The sequence below is a fragment of the Melospiza georgiana genome, chromosome 18 (genome assembly GCF_028018845.1).
Source record: "Melospiza georgiana isolate bMelGeo1 chromosome 18, bMelGeo1.pri, whole genome shotgun sequence".
Classification (NCBI taxonomy): Eukaryota; Metazoa; Chordata; class Aves; order Passeriformes; family Passerellidae; genus Melospiza; species Melospiza georgiana.
In genome coordinates, this window is record NC_080447.1 from 12,126,311 (window position 1) to 12,148,676 (window position 22,366).

At 45.2% G+C, this 22,366-nt stretch overlaps 1 protein-coding gene across 1 annotated transcript in view; it reads left to right on the forward strand.

Annotated features, from left to right (window-relative positions):
• Window positions 1-22,366, forward strand: part of FBXW8 (F-box and WD repeat domain containing 8) — a 61,036-nt gene that overhangs the window by 32,070 nt on the left and 6,600 nt on the right. Inside the window, exons 6-8 of the mRNA XM_058037260.1 lie at window positions 3,139-3,335; window positions 4,182-4,391; window positions 14,979-15,106. Of these exons, the coding sequence (XP_057893243.1) occupies window positions 3,139-3,335; window positions 4,182-4,391; window positions 14,979-15,106 (535 nt within the window). The remainder of the gene's footprint in view (window positions 1-3,138; window positions 3,336-4,181; window positions 4,392-14,978; window positions 15,107-22,366) is intronic.

Below are 22,366 nucleotides of genomic sequence, written 5' to 3' on the forward strand. Positions count from 1 at the left end.
CAGTGATTGTCACATTGAGTATCAGCATTACACCAGCAGCAGCAGCTTCTTGCACTTCTTTTCATGAGCCATGATGACTTTCCAGCTTGCTCATAATTCTAAATAATTTTGAGGAGTTACTGTTGGAGTTCAGTTGGAATAATCACAATTATGGTGCAGATTTTAGCGTGCTGTGAAACCGCTGCTTATAATTTTCATTTCGTGACCTTCTAACACTTGGTAAGATTTCAGTATTATAAAAAATAAAAAAGATAACATATGGCTGCAACCTTAACTTCACCTCAGCAGAGGAATTGCTGTGGAAATGAGGTGCTGGGCAGTGCTGGAGGCAGGAAGACAGACTGTGGAGAGCAGTGATCTCATCTGCACTGCTAAATCTTTGCCTGATTTTTTTTAGTGCCACACTAATAACCTGAACTGGAACGTGTGGGATTTTTTGCTCTTACCCAAACATGATTGACTGCTGCAAGGACTTGCACACCCATAAATACCTTTTGTTGTTTCTGCAGTGAAATGCAGAATATTCTGAGCAGCACTTTTAGCCCTCGTAGCAGCTTTACCTATTTATAAATCCAGTGGAGTGTTTGCTTTTTCTGTTTTCCTTCTGTCCTGATCCTTGTGGGTCCCTTCCAATTCAGGATATTCTTTGAACTCTCCAAGTTACTCTTTACTTTCTGCTTCTTCATCACATGTGAATTTGTGACCTTACAAGTCACATTTTTTTTTTAGATTACCAGGAATGTTTTGCCCATATAATGTATCATTATATGGGCAAGACATTGCACATATCTGTGTTTGTACACTCTGTGTTTGCCTGATTATAATATTTTCTTTTGGACAGATTTTGACATGTTCGAGATGCAGTAACAATAATAACAGTAGTAATAGTAATAATAGTAGTAGTAGTAGTAATAATAGTAATAATAATAATAATTTGTGGCTTGTTGCCTAAAATTGGAGAGCAGAACCCTGAGCTCTGGGTTTCTCAGTTTGCTCCTGTGGTCAGAATATTTTATTTTTTTTCCCAGAACTTTCATCCATTTAGACACTGTTAAACCCAGTGGAATGTTCATCACAGAGATGTGTAAACAAAAGGATTCACTGAAAGCAAATCACCCTTGTTTTTCCTCTTCATGAACCTGATATTTAATTGAGATACATTTTCTGCTGAACAAAAATTGAAAATCCTCCTGCTTGGAGGAGCCTGGCAGCCAAACCCATGGTCTGACACAAAAGTCCAGTTCTGACTCCCTGTATCTGATATCACTTTATCACTGATGGGTTTTTTCCTGGCTGAGTGATCTCCTGGAGGTGAAACCTCTCCATCCCTTTGCTCTGGGGGTGCAGCCTGTGCTGCCCACTTGGATTTGTTAACTGCTTTGAAGCTGTGTGCAACCAGTCTGTTTTGCAAACCCAGTTCAGCAGTTATTTACCTTTCAAGCAATTAACATAATTACCATTATGCTAAGAAGTCATTTTGGGAAGTTCTGCTCGGAGCCCTTACGGCTCCGTCGGGACAGTTTTAGTCGGGACTGATCTTTCTGATGGAAGCCTAATTGCAGTTTTGGCTTTGTGTAAACAAACAGAGGCGGCTAATTGTTTAGGCAAATAGCAGATTAATTTAAATATTCATCCCTAATAAAACAAAAATGGTCCCCATTATGGTACTCATTCCCATGGTGAGGAATATAAATATTCAGTGGGAGTGCCATTAGACAGGGATCTTAAGGATTATCTGCATTATTTCACATGGGTAGCACTTTCCAGATACCAAATAATCTTTACAAAAGCTACCATAAATCAATTTAAACTCATTTAGCTACCATTTCACTATGTGCAGTTTCATTACCACACTCTTGCTTCACCTCCTCTGGGACTGGGGAGGAGTGTTTGCAAACTGGCAGTGGTGCCCATCCACAGCTGTCTGTCAGGGCTTTTATGTCTCCTTCTGAAGGAAGAGCTGCCATTAATCATTTCATCATTAACGTGCTCCTCTGCAAGGGAGCCTTCTCCAGCCCTGCCTGTCATGCTGGAAGATTGCTTCTCAATTCAGTGCAAAGGTGGCCCAGAAGGCTCCAATTCCCTTCTGGTTCCCTCCTGATTGCCTCAGGTTGCTCTTACTCAGATTATGATGCTTTTAAATAGAGAACTGGGGAGCCAGGCTGGCAAAAATGCAATTATAAATATGTTTTCTTTTCACTTACACTCCTTTATTCTTTAGGATTTGTATTCTTTAGCTTTTCTCTGTGGTGACCAGAGACAGGACCCAGGGAATGGAGCTGTGTTGGGAGGTTTAGGTGGAGATCAGGGAAAGGTTCTTCTCCCAGAGGGTGCTGGCACTGCCCAGGCTCCCCAGGGCAGTGGGGAAAGCCTCTGGCTCAGGAGCTTTTGGGCAGCACTGCCAGGGATGGACAGGGTGGGGCTGTTGGGGGTCTGGGCAGGGAGAGGAGTGGGACTGGATGATCCTGGGGGTCCCTTCTCACTCAGGATATTCTGTGATTCTGTGACTATGCAGCAAAGTGACTTAAAATTGGAGTGTGGGCTCTTCCTCACTGGTTTTGGGGTAATTGAGAACCTCTCTATAATAGAACAAAATTTCAGGTGTCTGTTTACATCTGATCTCCAAACATGAAAATTGAGAGAAGTCAGTGTCTTCCTCAAGGTAGCTGCTAATGTTATTGGACAGTCAGAAATTAGGAAATGGTACAGAGCAATAGAGCCTGGAATCACAGAATCACAGATGGGTTTGGGTTGGAAGGGACCTTAAAGCACATCCCATTTCACCCCTGCCATGGCAGGGACACCTCCCACTGTCCCAGGCTGCTCCCAGCCCCAATGTCCAGCCTGGCCTTGGGCACTGCCAGGGATCCAGGGGCAGCCACAGCTGCTCTGGGCACCCTCCCAGGGAGGAATCCCTTCCCAATATCCCATCTATGCCTCCCCTCCTTCAGCTGCAGGCCAGAGCACATAAATCCTCCTGTGACCCATGGCCAGAGGAACCAGAGCACCCTGAATTTCAGCCGTCCTGCCCCATCTCTTCCCCGTGTGTTCCTTTGTTCCACCAGCTCCACTTGCAGCTGTTTAAAGCCTCATCGAAGGTTGTGTCAGAGCTGAGCTAACCCCATTTCCCCTGTGCAGGCACTGTCAGTGTTTGGAGCCTGCTGCTGGGCCAGGAGCCCATCCATCACTTCCAGCACAACCAGCACCTCCAGGCGCTGGCGCTGGCCCCGGGCGGCGCCGCCGTGGCCACGGCCTCCGGCTTCCAGGTCAGGCTGGAGAGCCCCGACGACAGAGGATTCTGGCAAACCCCAGGGACCTTTGAAATCCAGAAACTGGTGAGTCTCCAGGCTGCTCTGCTTCCTTACAGGAGCTCCTGATCCACTAATTGCTGTTGGAAGGGTTGGGATGGTTCTTATGAAAGTCTTACAGCCTGAGCTAGATCAGCTCGAGGCTCTGACTTTGGAGCAGGTTCAGGGTGAGTCTTCCATCCCTGAAGAGCAAGGGTGAACTGCTGGCTTGAGCTAGGAGTGAAAATGAACACAGGTCCGTATGGTGCAGGAGGTTGGCTGGGTATTTTAGGTTCCTTTTAATTTTTTATTTTTTTTTTTGTCAACAGTAAACTAAGCTGGCTCATTTTGTAAATCAGTTTTCTCGCATAGAATTGGAGCTGAAACTCCAGGTCTCATTCCAGATCCACACTATCTGATTAATTCTGAGGCAGGATATTGCAGGCAGCCTAATAGTGTCACTTGTGAAGCTGTAACTACTCATGCAGCTTCTTTAGGTTGCACCTTCTGTCACTGAAGTTTTGAGAGTTGTAATTAAAACTCGTTTTTCTGAAGTTTTGTTTTGTCTCAGAGTATCAGCATTTGTTTGAAAGGGGAAGGAAGTGTGTAGGAATAATTGAGTCTTGCAGCCTCTCTCCTGTAGGAGGAAGCTGTGCAGTTAAAGGGTGTGAAGTGATTTAAACCACTCCTGATTAATCCCCCCTCCAAAGCTCAGTCAGTCTTACAGTTCAGTAGTAAGCTTGATGCTTGGTCTTTGTGTGGAATTAATCCATAGCTGAGATGATTCAGGACACACATGAGTAGTTTGTTCAGTTCAGCACATGCAAAAGAAGTTTTGACTGTATTTGAATAAATTAAAATAAAAAAATAAAATAAAAAGTCTGCTCTTTTTAGGTCAACTTCCTTAATCTGGTTCCAGATGTGAGGGGGAGCCCGGTGGCAGTGGCAGCTGCAGAGGACATTGTGTATCTGCTGAAGGCTGAAGCTCCTGGCAGGATTCTGCACTCAGTCTATGGCCAGCCTGTCACCTGCCTTGATGTGGCTGCTCACGAGGCTGCCTTTGGCATCAAAACCTTTGGCTGGCTATTGAATGAGCCCAACCAGGTACTGGCATTATTTTCTGAGAAGATTTTTACACCTTTGTAATTAAGGAGAAAAGAGTTCATGCTGAGGACTTTTTTCCCTGCTCTCCAGCTTTGGAGAGTAGAGAGAAAATTCAGTGCAATAATCTGATGCTGCTTTGTGTTCTTCTGTGGGCTGAAGTGAGGGATTATTGTTCAGCTGTGGAAATGAATTTGTGGAGAATTTTTAAAGTTTGACACAAGGTTTACATAGTATGTATCTATGTAAACTTTGAGATAGGAAATACTGACTTAGAAATACTGACTTAGAAATACTGACTTAGAAATACTATGGAATAAGATAAATATTGTTGAGAGAAATAGAACTAGAAACAAGTTTCAAAGGATGGTTTTATAAATAAGATTAGATACTTTGAGGAAATAGAATTATGAAAAATATATTGTAGTAAGACTTATGAAGAGTAATTTTAGAGCCCAACCAGGTACTGTCATTATTTCTGAGAAGATTTTTATACCTTTGTAATTAATGGAAAAAAAGAGTTTATGCTGAGGACTTCTTTCCCTGCTCTCCAGCTTTGGAGAGTAGAGAGAAAACACTTCAATGCAATAATCTGATGCTGCTTTGTGTTCTTCTGTGGGCTGAAGTGAGGGATTATTGTTCAGCTGTGGGAATGAATTTGTGGAGAATTTTTAAAGTTTGACCTAAGGTTTACATAGTATGTATCTGTGTAAACGTTGAGATAGGAAATACTGACTTAGAAATACTATGGAATAAGATAAATATTGTTGAGAGAAATAGAACTAGAAACAAGTTTCAAAGGATGGTTTTATAAATAAGATTAGATACTCTCAGTATAATTCTACTCAAGCTCTTGTGACTTGTAAATCTTCACACAAAGTTGGTAATTGTTTCCATGGACTAAAATCAAAGGTGCAGGTGTTTGTGACTCTGTGCCAGGGTCTCTGAGCCCCCTGCCAGGGTCTTGAATCACCCAGGGCAGCCAGAGCAATGTCCTGGGTTCCAAAAATGAACCCCCCCAGCCCCGAGTGCTGCTCAGCAAAGCCAGACATTGTCACAGACATTTTATGAAAATCCTTTCCTTAGGATTTTTTCTCCTGAGAAGCTGAGAGGCCTCAGGAACAAAATGTAACCAATGGTTATCTGCTGCTGTGGGATGCAACAGGTGCATCTGTGATTGGTTGTTTCTAATTAATGGCCAATCACAGTCCAGCTGTCTCAGACTCTTGGTGAGACACAAGCTTTTGTTATCATTCCTTTTGCTTCTTTGCAAGCCTTCTGATGAAATCCTTTCTTCTGTTCTTTTAGTATAGTTTTAATATAATATATATAATAAAATAATAAATCAGCCTTCTGAAACATGGAGTCAGATCCTCATCTCTTCCCTCATCCCGCGACCCCTGAACACCACCACAGGACATCTTTCCTCATTTAGTCCTGAGCTCCCTGCTCTTGCTGGCAGATTGCATTAAACCTGGTGCATCCTAATCAGGGAGATGGGCGCAGCCAGCCAGGGGGTGTGACAAGGACACTGCCTTGGCACTGCTGCTCCAGCTGACATCACGCCGGAAATTAATTACTGCTGGCTCTTGTGCTAACGAGCGGCCCCGCGCAGACGTGAAGGGACTCTGCAGTGCCTGATTACACTGAGCCCACGGGGACAGCCTGGCTTTGGGACAGCTCCCCAGCCTGGAAATGCCATCCTGGAGGATTCCAGCCCCCCTGGCTGCTGCCTGTGTTCCTCCCCGCTTCGGGGTTTTCTTTGTTTTCCTCCTGGTTGTTGTTTTCCTTCTGGCAATCCCTGCCTAGTAACCTGCTTCCTGATCAAAACACTTAGGGAAAGCGTCTTTTTCCTCCCTCTCTCTTTTTATAAAATCATTTTCTAATTTTAGCCACGTTTGACAGCAGAGCTGACATCTGAGGCATAAATTTACTGGGAACTTTTATGTTGGAGAGGAGGAAAACATCAAATCTGTGGCCTAGACTTGGCTCCTGTCAGATGAGAGACACCCGTGCAGGAGGGAGGAGAAAACAGAAATGCTTCATCCCTGAGAAGTTCAGCTTGCACTTTAGTAGCACCAGACAACCCAAATATGATGCTGTTTCTTGAAAGTTCTTCTGCTCTAGTGCTCCTGGAACTCTTTTTTGAAGTGAAGCTATGAAAGATTTTGTTGTTTCAGCTCTGTAAACTCAACATGAAATCCCTTCAAGTCCAAAATCTGAGATATGTGTTCCCATCTGGGCTTGTCTAGAGATAATTAAATAGCCCAGATAATGACCCGTGGGGGAAATCCTTATTCCCAGGGCATCCAGGGGACATTCCTTGAGGGATGATGTCAGGCCAGTGACACATCCCCTGTGTCAGGCAGCTGGGAGCCCCCTGGTCACAGAGCTGCTGCAGCACCACAAGGCTGGGCATTCACCTGTGGGGATTTTGGGTTTAAGCACCATGGGGGAGATTAAATCCACAGATTGGCTTTGTTCCTCTTCATGTCACGATCTAAACCTCAAAAGGAGGCAGCAGGATAAATGTTAGGCTTGAGTTCATCTGGTTTCTGATGCAGTCTGGAGCTTTTCTCATAGCTGGTGTCTTTATAACCTTCCCTGAATCTGCTGTCAGGTAAGTCTGGTCTCCTGCTACAGCTCAGGTGAGCTTTGTGGATTATTTCTATGAAATTTAGAGGTGTTTGTTCTCCTGAGATGAGGGGAAATATCCTAAAACACAACGTTCTCCTGTATTTCAAATTCTGTTCAAAATTTTTAACATTTGAGCAGTTCTTGTGGATATGAGACAATGAACAAAGGAGGATTTGGGGGTTTTTCTACCAAAGAAGCTTCACACAACATGCATGAGGATTTTTGTTACAAATATTGTCAGGCACATATCAGGTGAGGATTTTTGTTGCAGATATTGTCAGGCACAGTTCAGGTGAGGATTTTTGTTGTATTGTCAGGCACAGCTCAGGTGAGGATCTTTGTTGCAAATATTCTCAGGCACAGTTCAGGTGAGGATTTTTATTACAGATATTGTCAGGCACAGTTCAGGTGAGGATTTTTATTACAGATATTGTCAGGCACAGTTCAGGTGTGGTTTTGGTTGCTTGTGCACAAACGTGAACCTGATTCCAGGGCTGGGGATGGGGAGGAGAGGAGGGAAGGGATGATTTTACAGCTTCCAGCTCAGGCAGAAGCTGGATGTGCTGAGATCAGCTCTCTGGGGTGCTGCTTGTTCATGCTGCTGCTTTTGCAGCTCTCTGGAGCTGCTGATTGGCTTGAGGAAAGGTGTTCAACCTCACCTGGCTCCTCTCAGCAGCCATTGAAACACTGCCTGGGTTTGCCCCTGGATTTCGTGTTTCCATGGAATTCTTCAGCTGCTTGGAAATGTGAGTGTGTCCAGTAGAATTAACTAGTGATAGTGAGTGAAAACAAATTTGAAATTATAGAATCCTTGAGTGGTTTGGGTTGGAAGGGACATTAAAGCCCATCCAGTGCCACCCCTGCCATGGCAGGGACACGTCCCACTGTCCCAGGCTGCTCCAAGCCCCAGTGTCCAACCTGGTCTTGGGCACTGCCACAGCTGCTCTGGACAGCAGTAAATACTCCTTGAAATTGAGTTTCATACTTTACAGTCATTTTTAGATTGTATATTTAGTTCATGACTGCTTTATGTGAGCTTTTACACCTTACTTACACCTTATTTTAACTAAAGTCCGCCTAACTGAGAAGCTGCATTGTCTTTTCTGGTGTTGAATGTCTGCAGTTCTCATGGAGTTCCAAAGACTTCAATTTTTTTTAACTTAAGTTTTTTTTTGTTTAAAAAATGTGGGGTTTTTCACTTCTGCTGGCCTCTGTGACCCTTGTAAAGGGCCCAGTTTTCAACAAATTCATCTTTATGAACTCTTGTTTTCATACCAGTAGAAGGGCAGGGCTTGCTGGTGTTTGAACAGATGGAACTTGCCCAAATGTCTGTCTTTGAGGAGCTGCAGGGCTGCAGGGTGTTAGCAGATCTTTGGAGGCGTTGAAAGGTGTTTTAAATACCTTTTTATTTATAAGCTCTTTGGTACCATGTAAGAGAAACAGCACTCTTTGAGGAACTGAACTATTGCAAGGAAAAGACACCAGCAGAGAGTCCAGAGCTTTTCCTTGTCTAAATTTTGATCATGAGTGTTTGATGAGTCCAGAACTTTTCCTTGTCTAATTTTGCATGATTTCTTGATCAAACACTCTAAGTGACCAGGAATAATAATAGTAATAGTAGTAGTAGTAGTAGTAGTAGTAGTAGCATGATTTCTTGATCAAACACTCTAAGTGACCAGGAATAATAGTATAGTAGTAGTAGTAGTAGTAGTAGTAGTAGTAGTAGTAATAATAATAATAGTAATAATAATAATAATGATAATAATAATAATTTGCAAGTTGAAATAAATAAAATACTAAATAAATAATAACTAATAAATAAATCAACCCTTTTCTATTGGCTGATACTGGCTGACATTAAGGACATTCTGCTTTTTCCCCCTGTGTGTGCTGCAGTGTGAGTGCCTCAAAAATGGCACAGTGGCTGAGGTGGGTGTCTCAGGTTTGGAAAATACAGCTGCTAGGATGTGCCATGAATATTCCAGGTGATGAAACCAAGGGATTGAATTCAGTTTTTAAGGTTCACCTTGCCTCAGAAAGTTTCCCTCAGGTCAGGGAGCATCTGTCCCTGGGCTAGAGGGATTTTTGAGCGTGTGGGTGCTTCGGTGGGTAAACACAACATCCTTCACGGGCCCTGGAGCTCTTGGCTCCACCAGGCACGAGTCAAAGGAGCCTGGTGACCCCATTGCAGTCCTAGCAGACATCTGCCCACATCCCAGCCCATCCCAGGCTGGCAGAGCCCCGGGGGCTGGCAGTGCCCAGGGCTGCAGGTGCGTTGGCAGCGCCCAGCGCGGAGCTTGGCTCCCCTGCTTGCCACCAGCCTGCAGCCTCGCTCTGCAACTCCAGGCACGGGGAAACTTCAAAGGGAAAAGCAAACTGCACTTGTCTTTAGCTCTGTGTGTGACTCGTGCAGCAGGTGTTGGATGGGGAGGAGCAGGGAGCTGCTTTTCCTGCTGGATTTGCTGGGAGCTGTGCTGCTGCTTTTGGGTTTTCAGGCATCGCCCGGCGCATGCGTCTGCCAGCAAAAGTCACCTTTAGGATGGCATGAAAGTCAATTTTCCACATGCTCAGAGAAGCACTTGTGTTCCCAGCTCCCCACAATGACTTCTATCTGGCAAGAACTTGAAAAATAGTCTCTCTGGCTGATTGTCAAAAATTACATCATATTGGAGTAAACTGCTTTTAAATCAAACATCCATTATTCATGGATATTAACTGCTTTTTTATTTATTTATTTTTTTAACTGGCTGTTTTGTGTTTGATTTACTCTTTTTCTTCTTCTCTGATTGTCTGTCTGTCTCCTTCAGCTGCTCCTTTTAAATCTTAGCTCATCTTGAAATTTATGGAGCCAGAACACTTATCTGTGTGCACAAGTATCAGCGTGCTGACCTTGCATTTGTTAACAGTCAGATTGTTTTTGTTGTTGTTGTAGTGTTATGTGCCATATTTACAGTAGGCAATCCAATACATTTGCACAGGGAAACTGTGCCCCTGGGGCTTGTAAACTTTAAAAATATTCTTGTTTTCCACATCACTTCAGATATAAAACCCAAACTTGCAGCAGTGTGTACCATATGTTGTGTTTAATTTGATGAGTTCCCCCACAAATGCATATTCCTGCTTTTGTAGGTACCCTCTGGATTGGATGGGTTTGACCTGAGCAGAAACCAGATCCCTTTTTTGTTTGTGGTGGACTTGGAATTTCACAGCCCCTTTTTCATTGGCAATATTTTTGTGTATTCAGGCAATGTTTTTTCCAATTGGCAGAGGGCTGGACAGAAGCAAAGGGGAGAAATATAATCTGAAAATAAATGTAAATTCTGTCCTCAGGCTTGCTGCTTGATCCTCTGCCACTCTGAGCAACTCAGGGTGGTTTTATTTTACTTGAAATGACAGAAACCTCAATCCTGGATGGTTCTTTCTGAAAAAGTGCTTCTGTAATGGATCCTGTGTGTTGTTCAGCGAGGAGAAGGATGTAGGGTTTGAGTGTGGTTTCACAACGTGCTTTTTGCTGATATTTATGATCCTCCCTCCAATACTGCATCTAAATAAGAACCAAATTCAGAGAATAAGAATAATAAGAACCAACACACAGAGGGATTCACCCAGTTCTGAGACACAGCTCAGCCTCCAGCTGCCCCACGCTGTTCCTGTGGGCAGGAGGTGGGAAAGGAAAAGGGAGAGAAGGGAAAGGGAGAGGGAAAGGGAAGGGAAAGGGAAAGGGAGGCAGGAATGGGGAGGGAGAGGGAAAGGGAAAGGGAAAGGGAAAGGGAAAGCAGCTCTTCCCAGAGCAGGCGTGTGCTGGCTGCCATCCAGGACAGTGGGATGGACACCCCAGCTCTTGTTGAAAGTACCACAGGCTCTTTGATAACAAGTGCTCAGGGATTTGTTGTTTTAATGTTCTGTCCAAAAAAGACATCTCCAACAGCACAGCATCCCAAAACACCTGCTGGGGTTTTGGCCACGCATGGAAGAGTTCCATCAGCAGCATTTCCTACAGTTCCTTGGTTTTTCTTGGAAGTGTCTCAAGCAGAGTGCATCGACCACGCTTGACCTCACTTAGCAGCGAGATGTAACAAAGCTCACAGCTCAGCTCTTCTGGCTCCAGAGCCTTTAATTCTTTGGGAATTCATTTCAGGCATCTTTCATGAGTTCTTGGACAGCATTTAAAGTGAGCTCCCTGCCCCAGCACTCTGCAGTCCTGTGCAGAACAGTAACTTTGCCTTTTTTCCCGTGCCTGGGCTGGGTTCCTGGTGTGTCCCTCCCAGAGGAGCAGCCACAGGCTGAGCTGTGCCCAAGTCACCCAGCAAAGAGGGGAATTAGTCTAATGCACTGCCTTAACAAAGGGGAGACTATGAGCATGAATTATTAATACCCCCAGTCTGTGGCAGTGGGCTGAAATGAAGTCCCATTTGCTCAGCCTTATTAAAAGAGAGAGAGAGAGAGGGAGGGATGGTAAAGGTCGTTAAGGGACTTGTAACAGGGAAGGGATCGCCTCGGAGATGGATAATGTGTTTGCTAATCTCTGTGGTCTTTAACTAAACAGAATGCTGGAGGTGCTCTGGCTATTCCTGGCTTGTTGAATTATTAAGCATTCAGGGAGATTGCCTGGCTCTTGGCCAACAACTTGGACTTTTCATTTGGCCAATGTTAATAGGTGACACTTTTTATTTGGGGCGTTGGATCCCGGTGCTGCCTGCACGGGGTCTTTAATGCTTTTCCTCCCTGAGGTCCCAGAGGGGCCAGGGCTGCTCATTAGTGTGTTATCCCAGGGTTCTTCATTTCACACCCAAATGCTCTTGGTTCACTTCCCTCACTTCGGTACCTATTAGGTCACTGGGCTTGGGTGTCCATTATAGGATTATAAATACCTTTAAAAGGGTAATCCCTTTGCAGTGTGCATTATAGGATTATAAACCTCCCAGAGATCTTATGCTTTATCTGCCCTTTAACACACAGGCCCTTATTTCAAGTCCCTATTGACCAGGTATTTCCATTCTCTCTCCTTGGCCTTTGTAAGGAAAATCCTTCTTGCCTTGGGATATTACAGGAGAGCTCATCAGAGGTGTTCCAGCAACTTCAGAATTGTCATCAGTGTGCTCTTAAATCCCTGTCTCCAGGAAATTATTATTCAGACTTAAGCATTCTGAGTGCTTTTAGCTTCTTTACTTATCAATTGGTCAGGATAAGGGTTTGAAATTCATTTGCAGGTCATGGAACTGCTCAAGACAGGTTGAATTTCGAGATAGGCAAAACCTGGATACTGAAAATCACAGAGAATCTTCCAGTGATGGGACTGATTGGTTAGAAAGACATTTGTGCATGATAAAATTTAAAATAAATTTAAATCAGTAACCAGATTGCTGGTTAAAATAAACAATCTTTAAAAGAATAGAGATAGGCATGAGAAGGAGTTGAAGGGGGTAGCAGAAGATGATACAAGCTTTTCTTCCATTTTTGTGGGTGTGAACCCTTTTTTTTAATAGATCCTTAGATGCAACCCCTTTAAATTGCAGGCCACCCTCAAGTTATGTGAGGAGAAATAAATTTTTTTCCCAGCTGCTTTTACCTGTGAGCTTTGCCATGGGCCTGCAGGCAGAGCAAATGCAACATGGAAAACATTCCATGGGAATCTTTCGGTGCAGTTTTTCATTCCAGCCTTTCATGGCCATGGCTGGATGTTCAAATATGTATCCTATGTTTATAGCAGAGATGGGAGCTCTGGTCATTTAGATAAATTAATAGTTTATGGATGTTCACTGCAAGTATCAGCCCCAGGGGACTTTTAAGAAAGCAGCTTTTGGCCCTCTCCCCTCTGGAGTTTTAACATCCAGCTGGGAAGGGCCCAACTGGGAGCTGGAATGCATTGCTCCTGACCCTGTCAGTTCTTTCTTCAGCTGAATTCAGCACTTTATTGCCTTTGTCTTTTGTTCCAAACTTTTCAAGGAGAAGTTTGAGTTGCCAGGCACAGATATTAATTTCCTTAGCACTGAGAACCCTTCGAGGTGCCTTTGCCAGAACATCATTATCTGTGGGTTTGGTTACTGAGCTGTTGGGAGCTGGGCTGAAGTGAGAACAGGCTGTAAACTGGTTTTTACCTCAAACACTAACATTGCCATGCAGTTTGTAGCAGCTTTTTCCTTGGGGTGGAAGTTTAAATTAATTTTTATTTAAATTTAACTTTTATGTCCGAGGTTTTCCAACAAAGGTCATCCTTGCTTTGGTTTTTTGGGTCTTAAGGATGAAAAATGCCATGTTTTTTGAGACAGCTTCACAAAGAACTAATTGGGAGATTATAAATCTTATGAACTCCTAAGGAAGTTGGATGTGTTGATCCTAATAGGGAGCTGAATTTGCCTGGGAGAATGGCAGGTGGAGGAAACCTCCAAATTCTCTGTCTCTCTTTGCCCTGTTCCTTGAGATCTTCAAAGCTTCACTTTGGTTGCCCAGAGGCCTCCATCACAGAATGCTCCTCTCCTTCTCTCTTAATTCACCTTTCAGATCTCTGAAATGGCACAGATAGGAAATAAAAGGCCAGGCAGCATCAGCGCTGCTGTTCTGGCAAATGTTGAAATAATCCATCCAGATAGTGCAATATTTATTGAGCTGCACGTGGCTATAATCAGCAAATTAGAAGTAAATAATATTGATGTGACGATGACATGGCCATGCTGATGTTGCCATGGAAGCTGTGGGGTTTTTCTGGTGTTTCAAATACCATTAACTCTTCTCATGGTCACAAGGTCTCTTTTCATTTCAACAAGCAATACCATGAAATTGAATCATGTTTATGAAGTTATATAAGGCCAGGTGCAGCACTGAGCTCCACTGGGCTTTGACCAGTGCGTTTTTCTGTTTCTAAAAATATTTGTTCTCCTAAATTGAAAGGCCCAAGCAGACAGATCAGATGTGGCCCCACAGGAAGGACAGCAAACGTGATTAAACTGATGGAGGAGAGGAGTGGGAACGGGCAGGGAACAACTCGTGCTTCTCATCCAGGCTCTGCTTGAATCATCTCAGATGCTGCCTAAAATCAGAGTTGTTTTTCTGCCTTTCCCATCTGAGCTGCCACTTCAGATGTGACATTTCTGTGTGTGTGTGTGAGGGCACCCAGGCTCTCAGTGTGTGCTCAGCTCTGCCCTGCAGTTCCTGCTGCACTTGACCAGATCTGCCTCTCACTGTCCATCTGTCCAGACCTCCTCAGGGCTGCTGCTGTTTGCTTTTGCTGCTCTCTCAAGCACTAAAATTGATGAAGAAACCCTTTTTTTTTTCCTGTAACCCCAAAGATATCACCGGTGGTTTCCGTGAGAGCTGTGCCTGGCCTTTCTGGGGGTGCATCCCTGCTTGTGGCTGGATGCCACTGGGAAACCTGAATTCCTGATTTCTGAGGGTGTCTGTGGTGGTGTTCACAGGGGTCCCAGCATGAGGGAAGAGATGAGGATCTGACTCCATGTTTCAGAAGCCTTGATTTATTATTTTATGATATATATTCTATTAAAACTATACTAAAGGAATAGAAGAAAGGATTTCATCAGTAGGTTAGCTAAGAATAGAAAAAGAAGGAATGAATAATAATGGCTTGTGAGTGACCAGTGAGTCTGAAACCACTGGTCTGTGATTGGCCATTAATTAGAAACAACCACATGAGACCAATCCCAGATGCACCTGTTGCATTCACAGCAGCAGATAATCAATGTTTACATTTTGTTCCTGAGGCACCTCAGCTTCTCAGGAGAAAAAATCCTGAGGAAAGGATTTTTCAGAAAATATCGTGGCTACAGGTGTCATTGCCTTTCTTCACAGGGGTAGATCTGTCTCTTGGTGCTGTTTTACACATCAAGGAACAAGTCCTGCAGAACCCCTCAGGTGGTCACAGCTCTGCTTTGTGGGGCAGCAAAACCTTGTCGTGGTGCTCCTGCTGAATTATATGGTGTTTTATTCCCTCTCTGCCAGATCCTCCTTTACAACCTGGAAACAAACCAGTGTGTGACCAAGGTGGGCAACTCCATGGGTGCCTTCTCGTGTGTCAACCTCCACAGCAGCCCCCCCAACATGCTGGTGGCAGGCAACAAGGACAGAAGGTGAGTGATCCCCACCTCCAGCTCCCTGTCCTACATCTGGCCCTGCTGGAATCGCTCTCTCCTCTCGTGTTTCCATCAAGTTGAGGAGCAAACTATTAGGTAATAGTTGGATGTGGCTGTCAGTGTGCTTTGTCTGGGAAGCTCCATGGGAAGAGGAGCTTTCTGAGCCATTTGGTGGAGGCAGTTGGTGCACAGCCCAGCGAGACCACTTGGAATCTCTTCCACTTCCCCACCGCCACCCGCAAAATGAGTTTGGCATTTAAAAGCTCACTTTCTGATATTAAAAAAATAACCTAAGGGATGAATCATGGAGGATGAGATGGGCCTTGCTGCCAAATGATGTCAAAAGTGTATTTGGGAACACTGTGATGTCCCTCAGGTGACAGAGAAAAAAAGAGACTTTCATATGAACAGATTCCAGCTTCTATTTAGCTGATTAGCAGCTTTCTCTTTAACTCCTTGGCTTGGGGAGTAGGATTTTCCCAGCTCAGTGTCTGCTGCCAGGACTGGCCGCTCTGGGAACAGGCAGTGCAAAAGGATTAAAGTGCTTAAAAAGACCCTTTGAGTCCAATTTTTAGATTTCCTTTTTTTGGCCAGTCGTTTGTGGGGTCTGATCCAGTGCACCAAAGGAGATGTGGGATGGCCAGGAGCCAGTCTCTAATGGCTCCTGCTTCCTTCCCTCCTCCTTTCCACACTGGGCACCAGGCTGCAGGTGGTGCTCTGCTCTGGTGCTGGGATCAGATTGGAAGGCGGGCACTTCCCTCTGCCAAATCCCAGACCTCTGTCCCGCCAGTGCAGCAGCTTGCAAAAATGATTATTTTGTCAAACAGCTTTTTTTTTTTTTTTGTTCCTTCCTGGAGAATAGGGAGTGTGAGCAAGCCTCACACTTTCTCAGCAAGGAGCATAAAGGAAATAGCTGAAGTTTGACAAGTGGAATTGAATCCCTGGGAGGTTTTTTCCCCTCTAAAAGCAGATAATTGATTTTCCAAAGCACCCCAGTAAAGTTACCTCCAGTTTTGATCTCCTGCACAATGACAGGAGAGGAGCTGGAGTTGCTATCCCTCCCCTTTATATCAGAGTGAGTGTTTTGTGCCCTTCCCCTCCAGAAAGCTTTAGGGGTTCTCAGCTTTAGCACTGGCTGAGTTCAGGGGGTTGGATGTCACTAGAACAGCAAGGAGTTAGTGATGCACTGTGATTGTGTTCACAGGGGTCTCAGGTTGAGGGAAGAGATGAGGATCTGACTCCATGTTTCAGAAGGCTTGATTTATTATTTTATGATATATATTATATTAAAACTATACTAAAAGAATAGAAGAAAGGATTTCATCAGAAGGCTGGCTAAGAATAGAAAAAGAAGGAATGATAACAAAGGTTTGTGGCTCAGACAGAGAGTCCGAGCCAGCTCACTCTCGCCATTAATTAGAAACAACCAACATGGGCCAATCAAAGATCTACCTGTTGCATTCCACAGCAGCAGATAATCATTGTTTACATTTTATTCCTGAGGCCTCTCAGCTTCTCAGGAAGAAAAATCCTAAAGAAAAGATTTTTCATAAAAGATTTTTCACAGTTGGGAAGATAAGTTTGGCATCCAGGGGGCAGGAGCAGAGCATCTCGGAGGGCACATCCTCCTGTGGTGCTGCAGGAAGGTGCTGGGCATCCACAGGTGGAATGAGGCTGGAATCTGCATGGGCACATTATGGAGTGGGTTTCTGGAACAGGGACTGTTGGAGTATGGGGGGGTAGGATGGTCAGGATGGACAGAGAGCAGAGATCTCTGAGCCAGGTCAGGAATTTGGGGTTCATTGCAAAGGGCCTGGGTGCAGGGCCCTGCTGGGAGCTGCCAAACACAGCTGGAGCAGGCTGAGAGAAGAGAGGGGCAGAGAGGATGAGAGGGTGAGAGAGTAAAAGGGTAAGAGAGTGAGGTTCCCGTTACAATAAATCTTCTCTGTTGAATATTCCAGTTCTCACTAACCAATCTAGTACAAGATACAAATCCTACAGCATTTACATACAGCCTATAAGAATCATTACATCACCATACAGTGGTACATTTTAAACCCTAAAAACTCCTCTTTGGGCCCCTTCTGCCAAGCTGTAGGGTCTGCTCTGACCCATGGAGCTGTCTGCAAGCAGAGGGTGTTGTTCCTTCAAAGGGGGATCACCTTCAGCTGGCCATGCCATTGTTTTCCAGTTGTTCAGTAACTGAGGTATCTCAAAGCTTGCTTTCATTTCAATCTCACTTATAGTTTCCATATTCTCAAAATCTTTTGCCAGACAATCACATTTATAAGGCTTTCCTGTTTCATCATCCCCAACAAGGGTCCTTGCCATGGGAGCTCAGGCTGCTGCTGGCCAGAGGGAGCACTTACTGCTTGAATTAAATACAGCCATTTCCCAATTTCACCTGAATTTGCCTTTCTTTTATCAAAACCATGATTTTGAAAAGTAATGCTCACAAAATGGTTTTGGTAGGACGTGTAAAATCTGTCTTTCCATCTGAAATTCCTGCTGATTGATTTGATTCCTGAGCTGTGCTTTGCTCTGGCAAGAGGCCTCCTCTCCTAGCAGGGAGCGTGTGCTGATCCTGCTCTGCCTTGCTGGGAGCTTGGGAAAGCAAACATATGGCAAACCCAGAAAGGTGTGGATCCAAACGTGTCCCAGGCTCTCGTGAAGGCCAGGAGCTCACTCCTGGGGCAGTGTGGCAGGAGAGGCCAGGCCTGGCCTCCAGAACAGCTCCCTGGAGCTGGGATGGGTCTGGAGCGCTCCCACTGAGCCCAGCTGTCCGTGCTGGGCCAGCTCTGTGCTGCAGCATCACACTATATTGGCAAAACATGGTTCCTCTTCTTCCTTAAGGCCCATCTGATCAGCCAAGTGTGCCTCTGCTTCTCCCAGGGGTGGGCCAGCATGGGAGAGGCATTTTCACCTGCCTAAAGCTGGGTGCTCCCTCATGGGATAGCAGGGCTCGCTCAGATCCCAGCTTCCAGCTGTGCTTTCCAAACAGGAGCAGCTTTGCCTGCTGGGAGAACACACACAGGAGAATGAGCCCTTCCAAACACCCCATCCTGTCCCAGGCTGGAGCCAGAGCTCCTCTCTGCTGGAGCTGGGCACTGAGGAGTCCTTGCCCCTCGTGCTTTGGGCTGGGCTGTTGCACACAGAGCGTGTTCTCCTCCCTGTCAGATGGAAGCTGCTCTGCTGGAGCCCTGGCCTGCTCTGCTGCCTTGTCTCTGAGTCCCTGCAATGTGTTGTTTGTAAAATCAGATGATGCAATCTCTGCTGGAGAAGGGGAGAGGAAGGACTTGCAGCACCATTAGGATCCTAGCAGGGGTATGGAATGAGGTACAGTTAATGTGTTGGAACAAGTGTGTTTTGGCTTTTTCTGGGATTAATGTGTACCTGATGGGTTTGTTCCTGATGGCCATCAGCTGGGAGGAACTTGCTCTGGCTTCTTCTCAAACCTGAGATCAGTCTTTCCCCTTTCTTTCTGTTTTCACTTGCTGCATTTTTTTTTTTTTTTGTTTATTCATGTACTTTGCTTTATCTCTTAATCTTGATAAATAAGGATCAAACCCCACACTCCTTTGTGATATGAACCGGGTTTAAAACTTAACACCATCAGCTCTGACTGGTATTGTGGCCTTGTGGCAATCCTAAGGTCTTTGTCTGTAGTTCTGCTTCTGGCTGAGTCTTCAATTTATTTCTCTTCGAAATGCTTTGTCTGGGTGGTCAGTAATGTCCAAAAATCAGATGTACCTAAAAACAAGCCACATAGTTGCATTTTTGAAGTAAAACAGATCCTGGTTGCTGGGTGCTTGCTTTGAATATTGGCGATTAAGTCAAGGGTATGAACCTGTAATTCCCTGTCTTTTTTGAATTGCCACACATGAAATCTCCTCTGAAATCTTTGCAGTAATAATCCTTTCCTTGATCCTGGTAATATCATCACCCCTGGTCCATAGTGAATGTGGGCATGTAGCAGGGCAGGGATGGGTTAGCAGGGTGTCCAACATGGGTATGTCATGGCTCATGGCATTGCTGATGATTTGGGAGGCACAGAGAGAGGAGCTTTCTCCAAATTTCACTTTTATTTTCTATCATAACTCATAGAATCATGGAATGCTTGGGGAGGGACCTTAAAGCCCATCCAGTGCCACCCCTGCCATGGCGGGGACACCTCCCACTGTCCCAGGTGCTCCCAGCCCCAGTGTCCAGCCTGGCCTTGGGCACTGCCAGGGATCCAGGATGGGCACCCTGTGCCAGGGCCTGCCCACCCTGCCAGGGAACAATTCCCAATTCCCAATATCCCACCCATCCCTGCCCTCTGGCAGTGGGAGCCATTCCCTGTGTCCTGTCCCTCCATCCCTTGTCCCCAGTCCCTCTCCAGCTCTCCCTGAGCCCCTTCAGGCCCTGCCAGGGGCTCTGAGCTCTGCCTGGAGCCTTCTCCTCTCCAGGTGAGCACCCCCAGCTCTCCCAGCCTGGCTCCAGAGCAGAAGGGCTCCAGCCCTTGCAGTATCTCCTCCTCTGGACTCTCTCCAGCAGCTCCAGGTCCCTCCTGTGCTGAGACTCCAGAGCCCTCTTTAGGTTCTAAAACCTGCAAAGACTCACAGAGGTCCTTTGGGTGTGGTGGGAGAAATCTGCCTGGAGAAGATCTTTGACAGCAGAAATCAGGGTGGAAATTTAGTGGTGAGGAGGATGTGCCTCACTGGTTTTCCAGCCATGGGGCAGCAGTGGCTCTGCTGCTGTCCCAGGTGTGTTTCCATAACCCCAAATCCTTGTGCTGTCAGAACCTGTCACTGTTGAGACAGTCACAACCCAGAGAACAGCACCATGCATTTCAGAAGGCTTCTCTCTGTTTATTCTAGCAGCATGCTGTCTGTTAGACCTTCTCAGAAAGTTTACATTTATTCATTGGCCACAACAAATCCACACAGTGCTCGCTGGCACAGAGTGGTCTCTGCTGCTGTTTTCAGCCATGTCCAACTGCAGCCCCCCTCATTTATCTTTTCTTCTTTTCAGTTTCCATATCAACCACCTTGATAGAATTCCTTTTAGGGACTCTTAGCACCTCTTCTCCAAGTGACTCTCCCTGGCTCACCCAGCAGCTGTCAGCCCCTTCTGGGAGAACACACGGGCTGCATGTCCAGAGCTGTCTCTGTGAGTCAAGGGATTGAGCTAGGAATGCAACTAAAATAGTGAAAAATAGATATATATTTTAATTTAGAGCTTAAATGAATTTAGGGGCTAAGTTAGAAATGTAGTTAGCAAAGATCATTTAGAGCTTAGCAAGGAAATGAATTGAATAACTGAAACAAGATTGGGAATAACAGGTGAAGTATTCTAAGAGTGCAGAAACCATAAATACCACTGGCTTCTAAGAATGAGAGGAGGACTGTGACCAGCAGGCCAAGGAGCCCTGCCAGCCTGACACAGGTGAAGAGTTTAGCATGAGGAAGAGATCTTACTTCCTCTTCAGAAGCCCATCAACCCAATTAAAGGGGACAATTGCACAGCCATAAATGACATTCAGCTAATTATAGTAAGAGGTGAGTGTGGATGTGACAGCCTGATCAGAGAAAGCTGGATAAGTTTTCCCAGAATGAGCCTGGAAAGCATTAGGGAGCTGGAGATAAACAATGATAGCCAAATATTAAAACAACCTGCAGGTGGTGTTTTTCTAATAATCTGTTTTTCTGTTTTCCTCATGAGATTGTTTACAAATGGGTATCTTGTTAATTGGCCAGTCATGTGAAATGTATTGATTAAATGACCAATCAGGTCCACCTGTAACAAACTATAAAAGAAGAGAGGATGAAATAAATGAGGCTTTTTGCCACTTTGCCTTCTGATCCTGCTGCTGTCATCTCTGACTCAATGGTGACAGGCAAGAGCTGATGTTTATGTAAAAAGAATTGTAGAAACCATCCTGGAAACCATCTTGCAGTATTAATCAAAAATCAATGTACCTTTATTGAATGACCACAGCAAAATGTGTTGGGGAGGAATTGGGGGAAAAGGGAAGAATAAGAAAAAGAGGGAGGAAGAGAAAGGGAGGTCTATAGCTACCAAATGTAGAACGGTGAAGTGCTTCAATGTCCAGCTGATGGAGTTCACCAGGTCACATCCAGGGATATCTCATGGTTCCAGTTCATTCCAACCTTTATTATACTCTTTTTTGATGGAGGAAGAGGATGAGTTGTCGCCCTGATTTTCTAAGATTTTCTAAGCCTTCTGATGTTTACGTTCTTGTAGCAAACTTTCTCACGCACTTTATGTAAATAACTCATTGTTTTGCATTCCTTTATGGAGGAGGAGAAATTTGATAGACTGTTGGTTTGTCCAGCATCATTGGAGAGGTGGCACTGTCACCCTCCAATCCACTGTCACTTTTGGAAATCTATAAATGTTGGAGTCAAAAAATAAACCTCCCTTTTCTTCACCTTGAGAGCAGCGGTGTGTGCGCTCGTGTTGTTTCATGTCCTATAACAACAGATGAATCTTGAAATCGAATCAAAAGTAGTCTATTGTATTTTGGGGGGAAAATGGTATTTGAAGAAGGGTGCACACAGTCCATGTTCAGCAGTGGTGAGAACCATTGTCTTCTTGGTGCACTGCTTGCACCTGCAACATCCATCCTGCTTTGGTCAGCTTGCCTCCCCCCACACACCTTCCCTGGGTTGGGGGTTTCAGTCCCAGTCCTTGGAAAGAGTGGGGGGCCCTTTTCACATTGGGGTTTCATGTCTCAGTCCTTGAGGGAGAGGCTTCTTCCATCTCAGTCTGTCTGTCACAGTGGTTGTAAAACAGGTGAGGGTCTTCTGTGGGGACCACCAAAAACCTCAGGAGAAGTCCAGCTAGGCTGAGAGGGGAGGAAAAATTCCAGGGCTATTGTTGCAGAAAGGGCACAGTGCCTCTCTTTTCCTTTCACTGGGCCCAGTTTGGCATACAGCAAACACACCTGTGAACAACAGCTTAGCAATGCCAGCAGCTGTGCTCTGGCCTCAGGGTCCTTGGCAAGCAACTTTCTCTAACAGGGCCAGAATTTCAGACAAGGATCCTTTTCGTCAGCGGTCCCCAGTCTCTGTCCCTTTAATGACAATCGTGAGGCAGATGGGGGGAACTTACTTCGGACAGAGACTTACAGCCACCCAGCCAGTTGTGGATTAATTAGCTGAAGAGTTCTGGATTAATTAGCTGAAGAGCTATGTGTCTCTGGGAGCCTCTCAGGAGCCCCGGCCAGCCCTGGGTCAGCAGGCAGCGGGGAAC